Source organism: Cervus elaphus, chromosome 5, assembly GCF_910594005.1.
Source record: "Cervus elaphus chromosome 5, mCerEla1.1, whole genome shotgun sequence".
NCBI classification, from domain to species: Eukaryota; Metazoa; Chordata; class Mammalia; order Artiodactyla; family Cervidae; genus Cervus; species Cervus elaphus.
In genome coordinates, this window is record NC_057819.1 from 124,551,581 (window position 1) to 124,567,245 (window position 15,665).

The window sequence follows — 15,665 nt, forward strand, 5'->3', positions numbered from 1 at the left end:
ACAGTGTGCAGGACTGACTCTAAAGAATGGGGCTTCTTGACAAAGGGGGCTTTCAGTGTCCCAATCATATACCCAGCCAGGCATGAACTACCCGGTCATTACTCGGGAACGTTTCATCCATTACTGCCAGCAGCTGGACTGGCCAAATTCAACAAAGGCTCTGAGAAAACAGGAAGTTGTGTGTGGCTGATATGTAAGAGAGTCCCCAGTCATGTCCACGTGGCTCGAGAATGCAGTGCATGGCTTTGTTTCAGCTGGGGTTTTCTCCACACCCTTTTAGTCAGGCTAATAGTAAAATGAACTTTGTACAGAGAACTGCAACATTAGTTTTCCATGGAGTCCTGGACTCCTCTGATAGGTACTGAGAAGGGTGCAGGGCATGGTGGAAATCCAGTGTACTTTTGTGGAGGGGTTGGGGGGCAGACTTTGGACACTGGCCTTGGGGAGGCTGAGAGCTGCCCTCCAGAAGCATCCTGGGCTGGCCACCCCTGGGAAGGGAGGGGAGGGGAGGGGAGGGGTGTGGACAACTAGTGTGGTTATCCTGACTCTGGAAAACCTCCTTTATTATTTTTGTTTTGTTGTGTCTACCAGTCAACATTTTTCTTTAAATCAACTCATTTTTTTTTCATTTAAGTTACTTTTAAAAGGAAAAAACTTAGAAAATAACAGAACACAATGGAAAATCAGTAGCATTCACCCAAGCTGAAGGTAATCATAAAAAGAAATATAAGGCAGATATCTCTCTTTTCTCTCTCTTTTTCTTTTCTGTTTGAGAAAGCTGATCGAGAGTGATTCTCAGAATATCTGTTGGCTCGTCCCTGGAAAGTAGGCTAGCCTGGCCATGGTCGTTGTGGGCTCTTGGTGAAAGGTTGGGTGTCTCTTAGAGATGGGGGTCATGGCGGTTATGCTGACATCTGTGAGCGCTCACTGCTCCATGTACATGGATGCAAAGGGATACCTCACCCACTGGTTTCCTCCAGCCTGATTTGGGCCTGTCCAGATTCAGAAGCCAGTGTGGGCAGCCAGGAGGGCCTGGGTATCCCAGTAGGGCTGCGGGCGGTGGGGGTGGGGCAGTCCTTCCAGGACAACTATGGGATGCAGGGCCAGGGAGCCACAGGGCCTTTCCGGTCAGGCAGGACTCCAGCTCCAGGCCAGTGCTTAGGCAGCTGTGGAGGGCAGGTTGGGATTGATCCTGCAGATGGAGATGGGGCTCAAGCTGCAGGTAGAAGTAAGAGGCCCACGGAAGGGAAAGGAGGGATTCATAGACAGGGAATAGACAGATCCTGACAAACCCATCCTTCAAAGAATGTGTCTGTCATTGTTATAGCTGGATTTATATGCAAGAGCTGAATTTGACAACTTTAGCATCTCCCATAGTAGGGTTTTAATTATCCCCGTGGCTACTATCTAAGAACCACCTGTCTCGGTGCTTCGTCCTGGGGTAATCTCAGAGACATGGACACTCCTTATTATCCAAATTTTCCAAATGAGGAAACTGAGGCTGGGGGAGGTAAACTACTCCCCTCAGGCCATGGGGACAGACTGGAGCAGTACTTGGTCTGACTCCAAAGTCTATGCTCTTGAAAGCTGTTGTGAGTGCACAGTCCTTGAAGTGGCTCAATACTGACAATGTCCAAGGCACTAGGTGGTGGACATGGCCCCCTGCTCCTGGCCTGGCCACCCAGGTCCCCTCTGAAGACAGTCAATACTCACCTTTTCTTGAAACTTCTCCAAGTATACGTCTTATGTGTAGATTTATGCCCCCCCCACCCCCCCTCCCCCACAATGGCATTTTACCATTTGCAGCATTTTCTTTTTAGCTGAGCAATGTGGCAAAGAGTTCTGGTTTCCTATCAGTTCTCATCCCCCCCTTTGCTTTTTAATGGGGAGCCCAGCCTTTACCAGCTTTTGCTGGCAGTCCAACCAGGGCCTGTTCCCAGCAAGAATGGGTAGGTTCCCCTGTGTTTGTCAGCCTCCTAAGAAACTAGGAGTTTATTATAACCTGGATCCAAGTGGCAAGACTATAAGAAACCAGCAGGCTTTAGAATAAAAAGTTGCACCCACATTGGTCACTGTGTTTTGGTAACAGCCAGTGGGGTCCTTTATTCCCATCCGTGCTTTCTGCCTGGCGGTGCACTCCTGGTGCCTGCGGGCAGGACCTGGTCCTGGAGATGGAGATGGCCGCTCAGCTGGAGGTGTGCGGATTCAGGGCTGGGAGCTCCAGGGCAGAGCCTCCTCATCGCCCACTGGAGATGGAGTTTGGGGTGTGAGTGTTTGAGGCTTCTGTCCTAGTACAACCACCACCAAGCCTGCTGCACCTTCCCAAGAGGGCACTCAGGTACCCCCTTCCCATCACTGTGCACTCGGTGACTGCCCTTCCCCATCCCTGCCCCCCGCCCCATGCTGTCATGGGGGTGGTTCTGCTTTGAGAGGAGAGGAGGAGGTGGAAAGGGGGGTTGAAGGAGAAGGAGAGGGAGGGAAGGAATGGGGGCATCTTGGGAATCTGGGGGCTGTGGACCAGTGAACTAGATTATGCCCCCAGAGATCTAAACTTGGGCAGGGGTCAGATTGCTAGCATGTTGATGGCAAGATTGCTTGGCCATGATGATGGCCAAGCCTAGGCTGGGGCTGTGGGGACACGGAGGCATGTAGGCCTGGTCCCATGTCTACTGAGGAGACAGGCCCATCCGTATCAAGTAGATCATCACAGCAGGAGCAGGCTCAGATCCTGTGCAGCTTCTGGAGGCTTCCTGGAAGAGATGGGCCTGGAAGGACAGGTGTGTGTTGGGTTGGGAAGAAGGGATGGGGCAGGGGAAGGTGGAGGAGATGGAGCAGGTGGAGGAGATGGAGCAGACAGACCTGGAGGGAAGGAGTAGAGGGCATTTGGGTGGGGGCATGGACAGTGCATGGAGGCACCCGTGTCAAGTGGAGACTGAGGAGGGCCCTATGGGAATTCCTGACCCTCAGCTGGACCTGGGAGGGCACAGGGTGGGTGCAGGTAGGGGCACGGGGGTGCATAATGACTCCAACTTCCTCACATCCCCACCTCCTGGGCCTCTGATCCTTGAGCAGTGGGTGTTATGCGACCTTGACCAGGAGAGTTGCAGCCACCAGCAGTCCCAACACCAAGGGAGGCCAGCCGCTTGGCAGGAGGGCAGACCCTAAGGAAAGTCAGAGGATTCGTGAATGAGAGAAGTGCGAGCATGTTCCTCACCCTGACTCTTTAATGGCAGGCGAGGTGTCCCCAGGCCGCCCCCACATCTCCCTGGTTTCATCATCACCCCACCCCGCCGCCCTGTTCACCTGCCCCAGCTGCACTGGCCTCCTGGCTTGTGTTCAGTGTGATCCCTCACAGCCCCTGCCCAGCGAGGCCTGCCCATCCCCAGCCAGGTGCCCCCAAGAGCTGCCACCTTGCCAGCTCCCGGGTGACCTTTGCCCCTGAGATGGGTCAGGGTGGGGGCAAGGATGTGTATAGGGGAGGCTGACAGAGGAAGGAGTCCTCACGTGGCCACGGAGCCTGGAGGTAGCGTGTCCAGTGGGCAAACCGCCAGCTCCTCTGGCCCTCAGCCTCCCCATCTTAAACAAGGCTGCACCTGTCCACCGGCTCTCCAGCCTGTGTGGTGCCAGGTGCCATGGGATGTCAGGGACTCCAGATGTTCCCAGGCTCCAGGGACAGGAAGGAGCAGGCGGCACCAAGTGGCTGGCGGGGCACCCTGGTTACGGCCCTGCAGGCCCCCGTCCCCTGCCTGGAGGCACACCTGAGGGGGTCGTGGTCAGCGAGGGGCTGAGTGTGGGTGTCTGGGTGCTCAGGACACCGTCGTTGGTCTCCTGGAGAATAGGCAGCAGGGTGCTGAGGAGCCCATCGTTGGCCTCTGGCACGATGCCCAGCAGTTTGCACATGAGCTCATACACGTGGACGCTCTCGAAGGGCTCCACTTCCAGGCCCTTCTTGAAGCTGGGGCCCACCGCCCGGAAGATGGTCTTCATGTCCATGACCTTATTGTCGAAGCCATGCTCCCCATTGTTGAACTGCACGTTCACTCTCTGCCAGGAGGGAGGGTCCTGAGTGAGTTTGTGCTGACCCTTCCAGCCCACCCCACCCTCTCCAAGGAGCACCACCTGCCGGGCCGCGGGTTGCAGAGGACGGCTGGAGGGAGTTCAAATGGGGCCAGGGTGGGAAAGATTCTGAGCCTCTGTGTCTTTGAATTCTCAGCCCTAAAGATCAGTGGCCCAAAGAAGGAGCCTCAGTGAAAACCCAGAAACATGAATGGAGACCCACGTAAAGGGGGCGGAGCTTCAGCCAAGGACGCGCTCCTTTCCATGGCTGGGCGCCCACTCGTCAGTACTTCCTTTCCTAGAATCCTGCCCCTGCTCTGCATGTTGCTTCCCTCTCAGCCTCTCTGAGCTCTCTCACCTCTTCTATGTCACTCTTACAGCTAGCCTTCCCACTTTACCCTATACACGCACGTGCACACACAAACACATGTATCCATGCACACCCATGCACACAGGTACGCAACGCATGTACACACCCCAACTCCTGTCGCATAGTGTGGGTGTGTCCCTTTGGAGGCTGACACGCCTCAAGTTGGGGTCTGACTAGAAACAGGGGAGTGATTTTTACAGAACTGGAGAGAGACTCAGCAGGACAGAGATGTGCCTGCACCCTGGAACTCACCCCGTGGATGACGTAACCCGGGTCACTGTACATAAGCAGAGGGGTGACCCGGGAGTGATTGGCGTAGTGGAGGGGTTTGGGGAAGAACTCCTTCTTGTAGACGTGGAGTCTGGGGTGGGCGTCCTTGAGGGCCTCGTACACCTTCTCCAGCATTCCTTCCTTGGGGAGCAGCATCCCGTTTGGTCCATAGTCTAGGAGCTCAAACTCAATGTCCTTGAAGCTGAAGTTGGAGACCTTGTGGAGCTCCACCAGGTCGCTGGCCATCTTGTTGACGGTGGTCATGCCGTGGTCGGACACGATGAGCAGGTTGAGGTTGCTCTCCAGGCCGCTCTTCCTGATGCTGTCCCGGAGGTAGCCTACGGTCCTGTCCACCTGCATCACTATCTCCTTCCTCTCCTGGGACTCGGGGCCATACCTGTGGCCCGTGGAGTCCGGCTCTCCGAAGTAGAGGGTGACCAGGTCCAGGCCCTCGTCCGTGAACCACTTCATCACTGTGTCGATGTTGGCCCTCCACTCCACCTCATCCTTATAGTTGTGTAGGATGCCTTCCTTCCGGCTCAGCGTCACGGCTTCACCTTGGTAGGTGACGTTCCCGCCGGGGTAGAAGAAGGAGCCGGTCTTCAGGCCCTGCGGGGGGTAGGTGGCATCAGAGCCGAGGGCCGCCTCCCGCTTGTCCCCCACTGAAACATCTGCCCCGACCGCCTTCCCCCCAGTCTGCCCGCTCAGCCATCCCTGCTCCTGACTGCAGCAACGGGCCTTTGTATTTTCTGAAAGACCTTTCATAGCTCTTATCTTGTGTTATTAGGGCTGATACTGATTTTATAGAGGAGAGAGCAAGGTGCCCAGTGGACTCAGCACTGATGAGATAGTGGATATAGAAGTGTCCCTAGATATGCTGTGTCCTCGTCGTCACTGTGGCTGGAGGTCACAGCGCTGCTCTGTGAACTCTCCCTTCCAACCTGCAGCCCAGTGTCTCCTGCCATGCGTCCATCAGCCCCTCCACTGCCTGCCCTTCTAGCCTTCAACCCGGCCATCCGTCTGTCTCTCCATAAACCAATTGCTGTTTTGTTGACAGATCCATCTGTCCTTGCCACCAGCTGTCCATTGCCTCAGGTCATCATGTCCACCTTGAGATGTCAGTTCTCGGCTACGCTTTCTGCAAGGGAGCCTGGTGTCTGTAGCTCCTTCTGAAGTGAGGGGACTCAGATGTGAGTGGACACCCTGCCTGTGAAGTTTATTCTGGGCTCACCTTGAAATCATCCATTGAGTTTGTTGTCAGGAAGCCCAGAGCATTGCAAGAGGCTATGGTTCTGGGTTTTTCACTGGGATGACCCACCTCTTACTTTTATCTTTCACCCTTTAGAATTTGACTGCCAGGCCTTGAGAGGGGAACCAGGATGAAGCCATTTCATTGTTCCCTGCCTGTTAGTGGACTGACATTATTTTCCCTGAGGCCCCCTTCTCACCAGCACCGAAGCCCAGTTTTCCATCCAGTCAGGAGAATGCAACAATCCCTCTGGGTCCCAGGGAGGACAGGGCAGCCTGTGCAGCCACTGGTGGGTCCCCATAGGCGCCCGGCTCCCATCTCCCATGCGGCCCCGCTCAGCACCTCTCTATGCTGGGAGCACTGAACTCCCGGGTCCTGCCGTGGATGTCACGTGGTCATGCCGTGGTCACGCCTGCTCGGTCAGGTCCCCCTCCCGCCTGCTCCATCTGTCCAAGTGGGTGTGGGTGCAGCGTTACCTGCCTCTGGGCAGTGATCCAGATGGGCAAGCTGCCGTTGTCCCACCATTTCTGGATGCCCAGTGTGGTGTGGTAGGGCCACTTCAGCTTGCTGCTCGTGTTGTAGAACATGTTGTGAACCACCCCGTGATTCTCGACGTATTTGCCTGTGGGATGGCAGAGGGGGGTGGTGGGAGGGAGGGCACAGCCAGGGCAGGGGGCAGGGAAGCACCTGTGGCTCTGGGAGCCGGGCTGGGCCACCACAGCCACGTACCCTGGCCCAGAGATTCTGCTTCCACATTGAGTAGCTTATCCTGCCGCTGAACTCCCACAAAGGCATAAATACACATGTTCTAGGATATCGTTTGCAGCCTCGTTGGTTTTAGCAGAAGATTGGGAGCAACCTGGCTGGCTCTCTGGAGAGAACTAATTAAATCAATTATGGCCCAGCCATGAAATGGAATCTCAGGCAGGAAGATAAATGAACCAAGAGAAGGTGTCTTTTTTAACTTATTTTTTTCAGGACTTCCCTGGTGGTCCAATAGTTAAGATTCCGCCTTGCAATTCAGGGGGCGTGGATTTGATCCCTGGTCAGGGAACTAAGATCCCACATGCCGCAGAGCAGCTAAGCCCGTGACCCGCAGCTACTTGAGTCACAGCTAGAGAGCCTGTGTCCGGCGACAAAAGATCCCACAAAAGATCCCTTTGTTACATGACGTAACAAAGACCTGGTGTACAGCAACTAAGACCTGACATAGCCAAATAAATAAATTTAAATAAATAAATAAATCTTTAAAAACCACAAAAAGCCCCCAAAGCACTATGCTCTATTGGAAACCTTGTGCACTGTTGGTAGGAATGTGAAACGGTGCAGCTGCTATGAAAAACAGTATGGTGGTTCCTCAAAATTTTTTTTAAATTTTTTTCATGGCAATGCCTCCATGTGAGTTCAGAAAGTAGAAAAAGAGGGATGTTGAAGAGTCCACTTCCTTCCTTCATATTCCCCATTGTGATGTGTTAAGTAAGGAGGTGACATGCAAAAGGGAGCATCAGGGACCTCTGCTTGCATGTGGAAGGGGCCTTGGTCATGAAAATGCTGGTGTGAGAATAAGCTGTCTGTATGAGTGACATGCCTTAAAGTCATGCTTCCCTGGCAGCTCAGATGGTAAAAAAGATCTGCCTGCAATGCAGGAAACCCTGGTTCATTCCCTGGGTTGGGAAGATCCCCTGGAGAAGGGAATGACAACCCACTCCAGTATTCTTGCCTAGAGAATTCCATGGACAGGCCATATGGTTGCAAAGAGTCGGACATGACTGAGCGACTAACACTTTCACTTTCAAAGTCATGTCCACCCAGAGCCTCTGAATGTGACCTTGTTTGGAAATAAGGTCTTTGCAGATGTCATTAGTTTTGTTAAGATGGCTGCATCCTGGGGACTTCCCTGGTGCACAATGGTAAAGAATCCACCTGCCAATGCAGGGGAAAGGGAAAGTGAAAGTCACTCAGTCATGTCTGACTCTTTGCGACCCCATGGACTATACAGTCCATGGAATTCTCCAGGCCGTAATGCTGGAGTGGGTAGCCTTTCCCTTTTCCTGGGGATCTTCCCAACCCAGGAATCAAAACCAGATCTTCCGCATTGCAGGTGGATTCTTTTCCAGCTGAGCCACAAGGGAAGCCCAAGAATACTGGAGTGGGTAGCCTATCCCCTCTCCAGGGGATCTTCCAGACCCAGGAATTGAACCAGGGTCTCCTGCATTGCAGGTGGGTTCTTTACCGACTGAGATACTAGGGAGGCCCTCCAATGCAGGGGACATGGGTTCAATCCCTGGTCAGGGAAGATCCCACATGCTGCAGAGCAACTAAGCCTGTGTGCCACCACCACTACTGAGCCTGCGAGCCACAATTACTGAGCCTGCATGCTGCAACTACTGAAGCCTGGGCGCCTAGAGCCTGTGCTCTGTAGCGAGAAAAGCCCCACAATGAGAAGCTCACGGCACTGAGTGAGGAGTAGCTCCTGCTCACTGCAACTAGAGAAAGCCCACGTGCAGCAATGAAGACCCAGTGCAGCCACAAATAAACAAATAAAAAAAATGGCATTCCGGATCAGGTGGGCCCCAAATTCGATGACAGGTGTCCTTAACAAGAAGAGGAGAGATACACAGAGGGGAGATGGCCGTGTGACAGGGGGCAGGGATTGGAGAGCTGTGGCTGCAAGTCCAGGATCGCCTGGGTCCCCGGAAGCTGGGAGAGGTGGGAAGGATCCTCCCTTCCACCCTCTGGAGGGAGTGTGGCTCTGTGACACCTGGATTTTAGGCTTCCGGCCTAAATAGAGCAATGGTGGGTTTGAGGGTGGCTGGGAGCAAGCAATGGAAAGAGCAGGAGCCTCAGGCTCAACTCTCCTGCCTTTCTGAATCCTGGCCACACTCACCTCCACCAGAAGCCCTCCCGGGTTGCCGCCCTGGGTGTGGTCCCCATTTAAGATGAAACCTCCAGGTGTTTTTTATCTGCCTTCTATCTCTTGCCACCGACACTAAGGGTTCCTGACACCCCCTGCAGCCGTGTCATGTCTGCCCAGTCAGGGTGTCCCCTCCTTGGCCTCACCTTTGTCCTTGCACTGTGTGCCTCCCGGGTCGAGGCTCCTTGCCTGCACTGCGGTTCGCTTTGTGGGTTCCCTGGATTCTCAGCTGTCCCCCCACAACCCCAAACCCCATCTGAGGCCAACACTCACCAGTGACCAGAGTGAAGTGGCAGGGGCTGGTCAAGGTGATGAAGGCCGGGGTCATGTAGCGAGCTTTCACCCCGTCCAGTGCCATGGCATCCAGGTTGGGGGTGTCCACGTCCTGGTCATAGTTCCAGCGGAAACCGTCGAAGGACACCAGGAGCAGCTTGTTCCGGGAGGCCTGCTGGCGGATGGGCGCCCCTGACGCTGGAGCCAGGAGGGTGGCGAGGGCCACGGCGAGGAGGACAGCTGGGGCTCCCATGGTGGGTTGGCCAGAGAGACAAGTGCTGAGGGAAGTTTTCTGCTGAGGAGCAGAGCAAAGTCCCAGGGTCACTGGGCAGCTCTTATCCTGCGCGTCTTTGAACCGAGACTCTGCACGAGCCTCAGACAGTGGCCCCTGGCTGCTGTGTCCGGACCACCCTGGGCCTGGCCCTTGGGCGCATCGGCCTTTATCGACAGCGGCTCTCGATGCCCCGCCCCCTTCGTGCACAAGTGTCTTTCCAGGGAGGATGGGGACCATTCTGGAAGGCGTGGCGAGCAGAACCGACTCATTCCATTGGGAAAGCCTGTGTCCCCACCCCAGCTCTCATAGCAACTCTGGGTCCCTGTGCTGCGCTCACTCCGTCCCAGAGCACCCAGATGGGGACCCTTCCTCCAGACCATAATATGGGGAGGCCTTTGGGCCAGGGCTGTGGGTTCAGGGTTCAGGAGGCTGGCCTTGTCTATGGGGACCCCCCAGCCTGGGGGAGCACCTCTTCCCCTTCCTGCCCATGCTAAGGGGGCTCCTGCAGTGGGGCAGGCAGAGCTCTAACCTGGATTAGTGCCTACAGTGCCCTCCCTCTCGGGCCTCAAGGACCCCCAGAGGGTACCGGCATGGGCAACCTCACTGTTGGATTTCACCAGCAAGATGGTCAGAAGTGTGGCCTCCCTGTTACACTGTGCTCACGGAGAGGGCGGTGTCGGGAGGGACCACTAATTTCATCATGCAGTTTTCTGTCTCTCTCACTCACTTTCTCTCCAGCTGTCTCTTTATCTCTGTCTCTCTTTCTCACTCCCTATGAAGCATGTTCTGCCAGCCAGGTCCCATTCTAAGTCCTGGAGACACGGCAGTGAAGGAGACAGATGGTGTCTTGGCTTCTTTCAGTTTGGTTGGGGACACACAAAATGAATCAACAAGTAAATAGTGAGAGTCAACAGAAAGAAAGAAACCAGGGAGATAAGATGGAGCGTCTGTCTGGCACGGGGGCACCAGATGGGTGGTCAGCCAGGGCCTGGTGAGAGGATGACTGTGAGGGAGTGATCCTGGGGGTCGTCAGTCGGGGGAGTGGATCGGGGGCAGGCGGGAGGGTGGCAGGGCGGGTCCTGGGGCCTGGGCTGTGGTATGGAGTCTGGCATTCTTGTGCAGTGCAGGGGGGAAACGCCATGGGATGGTTTTAAGCATGGGAGTGACATAAACTGATCGAGCATTAAAAACAAGAAACTTCACTCAAGCTGTTCCATTTGCAGGACTGTCAGCTTGACAAAGGGAGTGGGGGCGGTGCTCCACAGGGAGGGGACTGCTGGTGTCCAAACCAGGATGGAGGCTGTGGGAGTGACAGGTGTGGGTAGTTTGGAGGTTCTCCTGGAAGGATTTGCTTCCAGACTGCATGTTGGGGAGACAGAAAGGGAGCAATCAAGGGAAATGTCCAGGTTTCCTGCCTGGAAAGCTGGGGTGATAGTGTCTTGCAGCTATCCCATAGGGTGGTCAGAGATCAAAGGGCAGGTCGAGGTCAGAGCATTCTATCTTGGCCACGTCTAGTTGGAGGTGCCCACGAGAGATCTGAGGGGAGGTGTCAAATAGTTGGTATGTCCCGAGTTAAATTGTCTTCAGCTGCTGACCTGCCGAGGGCGGTTCCACCTAGGACTCTGCTTGGCTGGTGAGAGGGAGTCTTATCAGGTGATCCCCATGGTCTCAGGACCACCCACAGCCTCCTCTGCGGTGAGGCAGTGAGGCACCCGGGTACAGATTCTTGGGCCCTTTCCCCCATCTGAGGGGCCACACCCCAGAGGGATCCACACACAGTGCCGCCCCTCATGAGCCTTTCAGAGGCTGGAGTCCGAGAGATGGACATGGTCCCCTGCATGGACTTCTACAACCAGGATATGTAGTGACTGCCCTGTGCTGGCTTTGTGCAGAGCTGGGGCACAGAGGGCAGGCTTTCCTTCACTGAACTTATGGCCCGTAGCTCCACCCATGGTCCTGTGTGAGGAGCTGCCAAATGTACTACGGAGGAAGTGTGGGTGTCTTAGGAGAGGGCAGTGGGGACCACATTCATTCTAGTGCTGGAGTGAGGACCTGAAAGACCATCTGAGGATTCAACATTTCACGCTGTGCTGTGCTGAGTTGCTCAGTCGTGTCCCACTCTTTGCGACCCCATAGGCTTCTCTGTACATGGGGATTCTCCAGGCAAGAATACTGGAGTGGGTTGCCATGCCCTCCTCCAGGGGATCTTCCTGACCCAGGGATCGAACCCAGGTCTCCCGCATTGGAGGAGGATTCCTTACCGTCTGAGCCACCGGGGAAGCCCATGACTACTAGAGTGGGTAGCCTATCCCTTCTCCAAGGGATCTTTCCAACCCAGGAATCGAACCAGGGTCTCCTGCATTGCAGGCAGATTCTTTACTAGCTGAGCTAACAGGGAAGCCTGCATAGATCTATAGGATGGGTTTAGCTGGGAGATGTGTGGGCAAGAAAACCTTCCAGGTAATGACGGTGATGAGGTGGAGGAGGGGACCGACCAGGCTTGAGGCTGGGAGGCAGGCCTGGGGGATGCTGGATTTTATGTTAGTTATTCTAATGTCTGTTCTCCTAATATATTTTAATGTGTATTATTCTTCCTTTCGTCTATAATAAAATGTCTGCCAAGGATAAAGACTACATTTCCCAGCATACCCTGCAGTACAGTTTGGCTATGTAAGCATGTCCTGGCCAATGGGTTGAAAGAAAAAATGTTATGTGACAGCCCTCAGTCTCCTCACAGTACCAGCTTTGCCCCTCTTTGGATTCTTCCTCCCTCTGGTGCCTCAAGCTCAGAAGCTGCCCAGAGAACTGATGACAAGGGGCGCTCTGAGAGAGGTTACACAGAAGGAACCTGGTCCCCCAAGGCATCCTGGGCAGCGTGGCCGGGTCGCCTTGAATGGCTCAGCCCCTGGGGGACCCTCGCAAGGGAGAGTTACACACACTCTCTGCTTCCATTTCCGTTATTTGGGTTTTCTGTCACTCTCAGCAGGACCTAATCCGAGGCGATAATAGGATAATGGCCCTGGGAGGCACTGCTGGGCTTTAAGCAGGTGGAGTGACATGATATGCTGGCTGCTGCGTGAGGGTTGGGAGGTGGGAGGTGAGTAAGGGGCTAATGCAGTGGCCTAGGGGTGAGACCGGGGCCAGGGGCAGAGGGGCACAGACCTGGGGTGTGTAGGTGGTGGGTGGGTGCCGGATGTGGGGAGGGAGGGGTCGCTGTTCTCACTCTGCGCTTCCGCCTGCTGGTCCCCATCAGGGATGTGGAAATTCCCTGTCTTGTTCACCCTCTCCTGCCGCCGTGGCTTTCTGGCCTGAAGGTGGCATGAAAGATCTGCTTCCTGCTCTCAGCCAGACTTGGGGTAGTTCCTCTTTTTTTTTGACTCTGTACCTCACTCACATTTTGTCACAGGGAGCTCCTTAGCTCACCCCCTGTTAGTTTCCTTTTTATTCCCTGGTCTCCTAGAGCTTGTCAGCAGAAAGAGAGTGTGTTGACTGTAGCTAACAGTTATAAGGTATCTCTGCAGACCAAACCCTGGGCTTCATTCATGATCTTGTTCAAGCTTTGCAGCATTTCTTGGAGGCAGGAGTTAGTAATAGCCTCACTTTATGCGTGAGGATACTGAAACAGAGAGGTTTAAGGTCACTGAGCAAGTGGAGGAGGTGAGACTTGAGCCCATGTGGTGTTTTGCCTGCAGAATCCCCCTTGGAAAACTACTAGATCCCAGTGACCCCGGTGACTTACCAGACACTTGGGATCTTCTCATCAGGCTTTGGGGCTATTGATTTTTTTCTTTAAAGAATAGTGCAGCTGTGAGTATCTTGGTATCACTGACTTTTTCCTTTTCTTTCCCATTTACATCATTTCCTTGGGGGACAGTCCTTAGCAAGGGGTTATCAGACAAAGGATGTAAAGGCTGCTTGTTTCTTTTTTTTTTTTTTTTTACAATTGAGGATGTCTTTTATTTATTTATTTTTTTTTAATTTTTTCAGTGGGTTTTGTCATACATTGATATGAATCAGCCTGCTTGTTTCTTATAATCAGATTGCCATCAGGATACTAGCAGATAGATGCTAGTACTGCCTCTGGCCCACTGTTTTCATTGGATTTTTTTTTTTTTTGTTCCTTTTGGGTGACTTAGCAGATGTGTAATGATGTCTTAACATATTAAGCCAGAAAGGCTTAATCATGTCACGATTTCTTATCTTGAGCTTTCCACGTACAGATGCTTTATCATCTCTGACCGTTGATCCAGTGGTCAAGTGATCACTGAATCTTAGGGCTTTATTCTCTGTTTAATTTGCAGTGTATATTTTGGGGAAGATGCACTTCTGGATTCTATTTTCCATAGACTTCCATCATTTATATTAATATTTGTCACTTGTAACTTTCCCTACCCTCTTGTGTGCTGGTCATTCTTCAGGTAGACTCAGAGCTCCCTGCAGGCAGGGGCTGCCACATTGTTCTTTGCTGGTGTATGCCAGCCCAGAGTATGTACTCAATGTATATTTGTTGAATATGAATAAATGCATTTAAAGGGAAAAATTATGCAAGTATCTACCATACTTTCTGGTTAGACAAAACCTTTAAAAATACAAACTTATTTTATGATAGTTTAGGCTATGGAAGAATTGCAAAGAAGTAGAGAGTTCAAAAAAAAAAAAAGAAAAAAAAGAAGTAGAGAGTTCCCATATACACCATGCCCAGTTTCCCCTATTATTAAGATCTTATATTATGTGGTATTTTTGCACAGTTAATGAGCCAATATAGATTAAGTCAAGCCCTGGTTCCTTGAGAGACTGGAGGATGATATTAGATCTGGGTGGTGGGTGTGTACCTTGCTACTGGGGTATTGATAAAGCATTTAAAAAGTCACCATCTCAGCTGTTCTTGAAGCCAAGGGCTCCCCAGCTGAGTCTGGTGCACGTGCAGCTTTGAGAGACACGGCTGATATCTCCTCTGGGCGCAGCATTTATGGGCAAACCAGGATCCATGGTGGAGAGAGGTCCTGAAGGGCCCCTATTTGGGGACACAGAAGGAAGTATGAGGGGGGTTATTTGCTGCTTTTCTTGTTTGGGGCATCGTTGGTGCCCCACAGGACCTCACGCAGAGGCCTCATCGGCCTGGGGACCGGGGAGATTTGATACGTTCAGGTGGCCGTGTGCAGCACACAGGTACCCTGGCCAGCAGAGCAGCATGTGGGGCTCAGGTTGGGACAAACCAGCCTGCCCAGCCCTGTGCTTGGTTTCTGCTGGGAAGAGGGACATACCAGGCATTGTCCCCATAATCTCATTTATGACCTGGTATGAGTGAATTACGTAGAGTTCTTTCTGTCTCCCCTGTTAGGCTGTGAGCGATTCTTTATCCCCGCCTCCTGGCACACAGAAGGCATTGTGTGACTCCTGATGCCTGATTGAAAGAGTCCATGGGTGACATTAGCAGGTTGGGACCACTGCTGTGGCCTTCTGCTCCCGACCAATCTCCTTGTTTTTCTTTTGTCTCGTTCTGAGAACGGGAATCTCTCTCTCTCTGGCCACTGTGCCCTCTGGGCTGTGCTGCCTGCCAGGGAGCCCCAGATGCCCTGGTGGGGAGTGGGTGTGGAAGCAGGGCCCCTCCAGCCGGAGGCTGTCCCCTTTGTTGGAGAAGCCTTGAAAGTCAGGGGTCCACCTCCCAGATTTCTACAGTGATGAGTGCAAAGTTGGGTCTGGCTGGGTCTCTCTCAGCTGCCAGTTCGTGCCCTTTCCTGGGGGGTGTGATGTTGCCGGCACACTGTTTACTTCTGGGGATGCTGAATGAAGAGCAGCATGGTTATACAGTTTAGCTGGAGCAGTGGGCCCCAGACAAAGAAGAATTTGACTTGGGGACATGGTGATGACCCTCCCCAAACAGAGTCCAGGATGCAGGCCCTTGCATCTTGGGAGGGGGTCCACATGAACTCCTGACTTCGGGGCTGGAGTGGGTGCTTCATCCTTGTGTCCCTGGGTGGGGTGGGGCACTGAGCCTGGGACAAGTGCCTGGGGGGCAGTGGGAAGCCACCAGGAGCCACACAGAAGGGCCTGGGCTCCTCCGGTGTGCCGCCAGGAGGGGCCACAATCTTTGCGACCTTGGTGGTGTTCCCTGAGGGGGAGACCCTGGTCCAAGGATGGCCAGTCCTTCTCAAAGGGCTGCTTCGGTCCAGTGGTGCTGTGGGGAGGAGTAGCAGAGAGAACTGGCTTCCTTCTCTCTCTGTCTCCACCATTGGCCCCCTCCAGTGTCATGGGAGGC

General features: G+C 53.7%; 1 protein-coding gene across 1 annotated transcript; it reads right to left on the reverse strand.

Moving 5' to 3' along the window:
• Positions 1-2,119: 2,119 nt before the first annotated feature.
• Positions 2,120-9,385, reverse strand: ENPP7 (ectonucleotide pyrophosphatase/phosphodiesterase 7). The gene is made up of 6 exons (XM_043900974.1): positions 9,133-9,385; positions 6,422-6,567; positions 4,679-5,305; positions 3,759-4,044; positions 3,047-3,161; positions 2,120-2,246 (listed from the first exon to the last, which is right to left on the reverse strand). Exons 1-5 carry the CDS (start codon positions 9,383-9,385, stop codon positions 3,079-3,081), a joined length of 1,395 nt encoding a protein of 464 aa, XP_043756909.1. The 3' UTR covers positions 2,120-2,246; positions 3,047-3,078.
• Positions 9,386-15,665: the final 6,280 nt, after the last annotated feature.

Excerpts from the sequence above, each read along its gene's own strand:
- ENPP7 (XM_043900974.1), bottom strand. The coding sequence starts at position 9,385 with ATGGGAGCCCCAGCTGTCCTCCTCGCCGTGGCCCTCGCCACCCTCCTG. Across the intron at positions 5,306-6,421 it reads GGATCACTGCCCAGAGGCAG|GGCCTGAAGACCGGCTCCTT; the intron begins GTAACGCTGCAC and ends TACCCCCCGCAG. Across the intron at positions 3,162-3,758 it reads GCTGACCACGACCCCCTCAG|GGTCTGCCCTCCTGCCAAGC; the intron begins GTGTGCCTCCAG and ends GACTTTCCTTAG.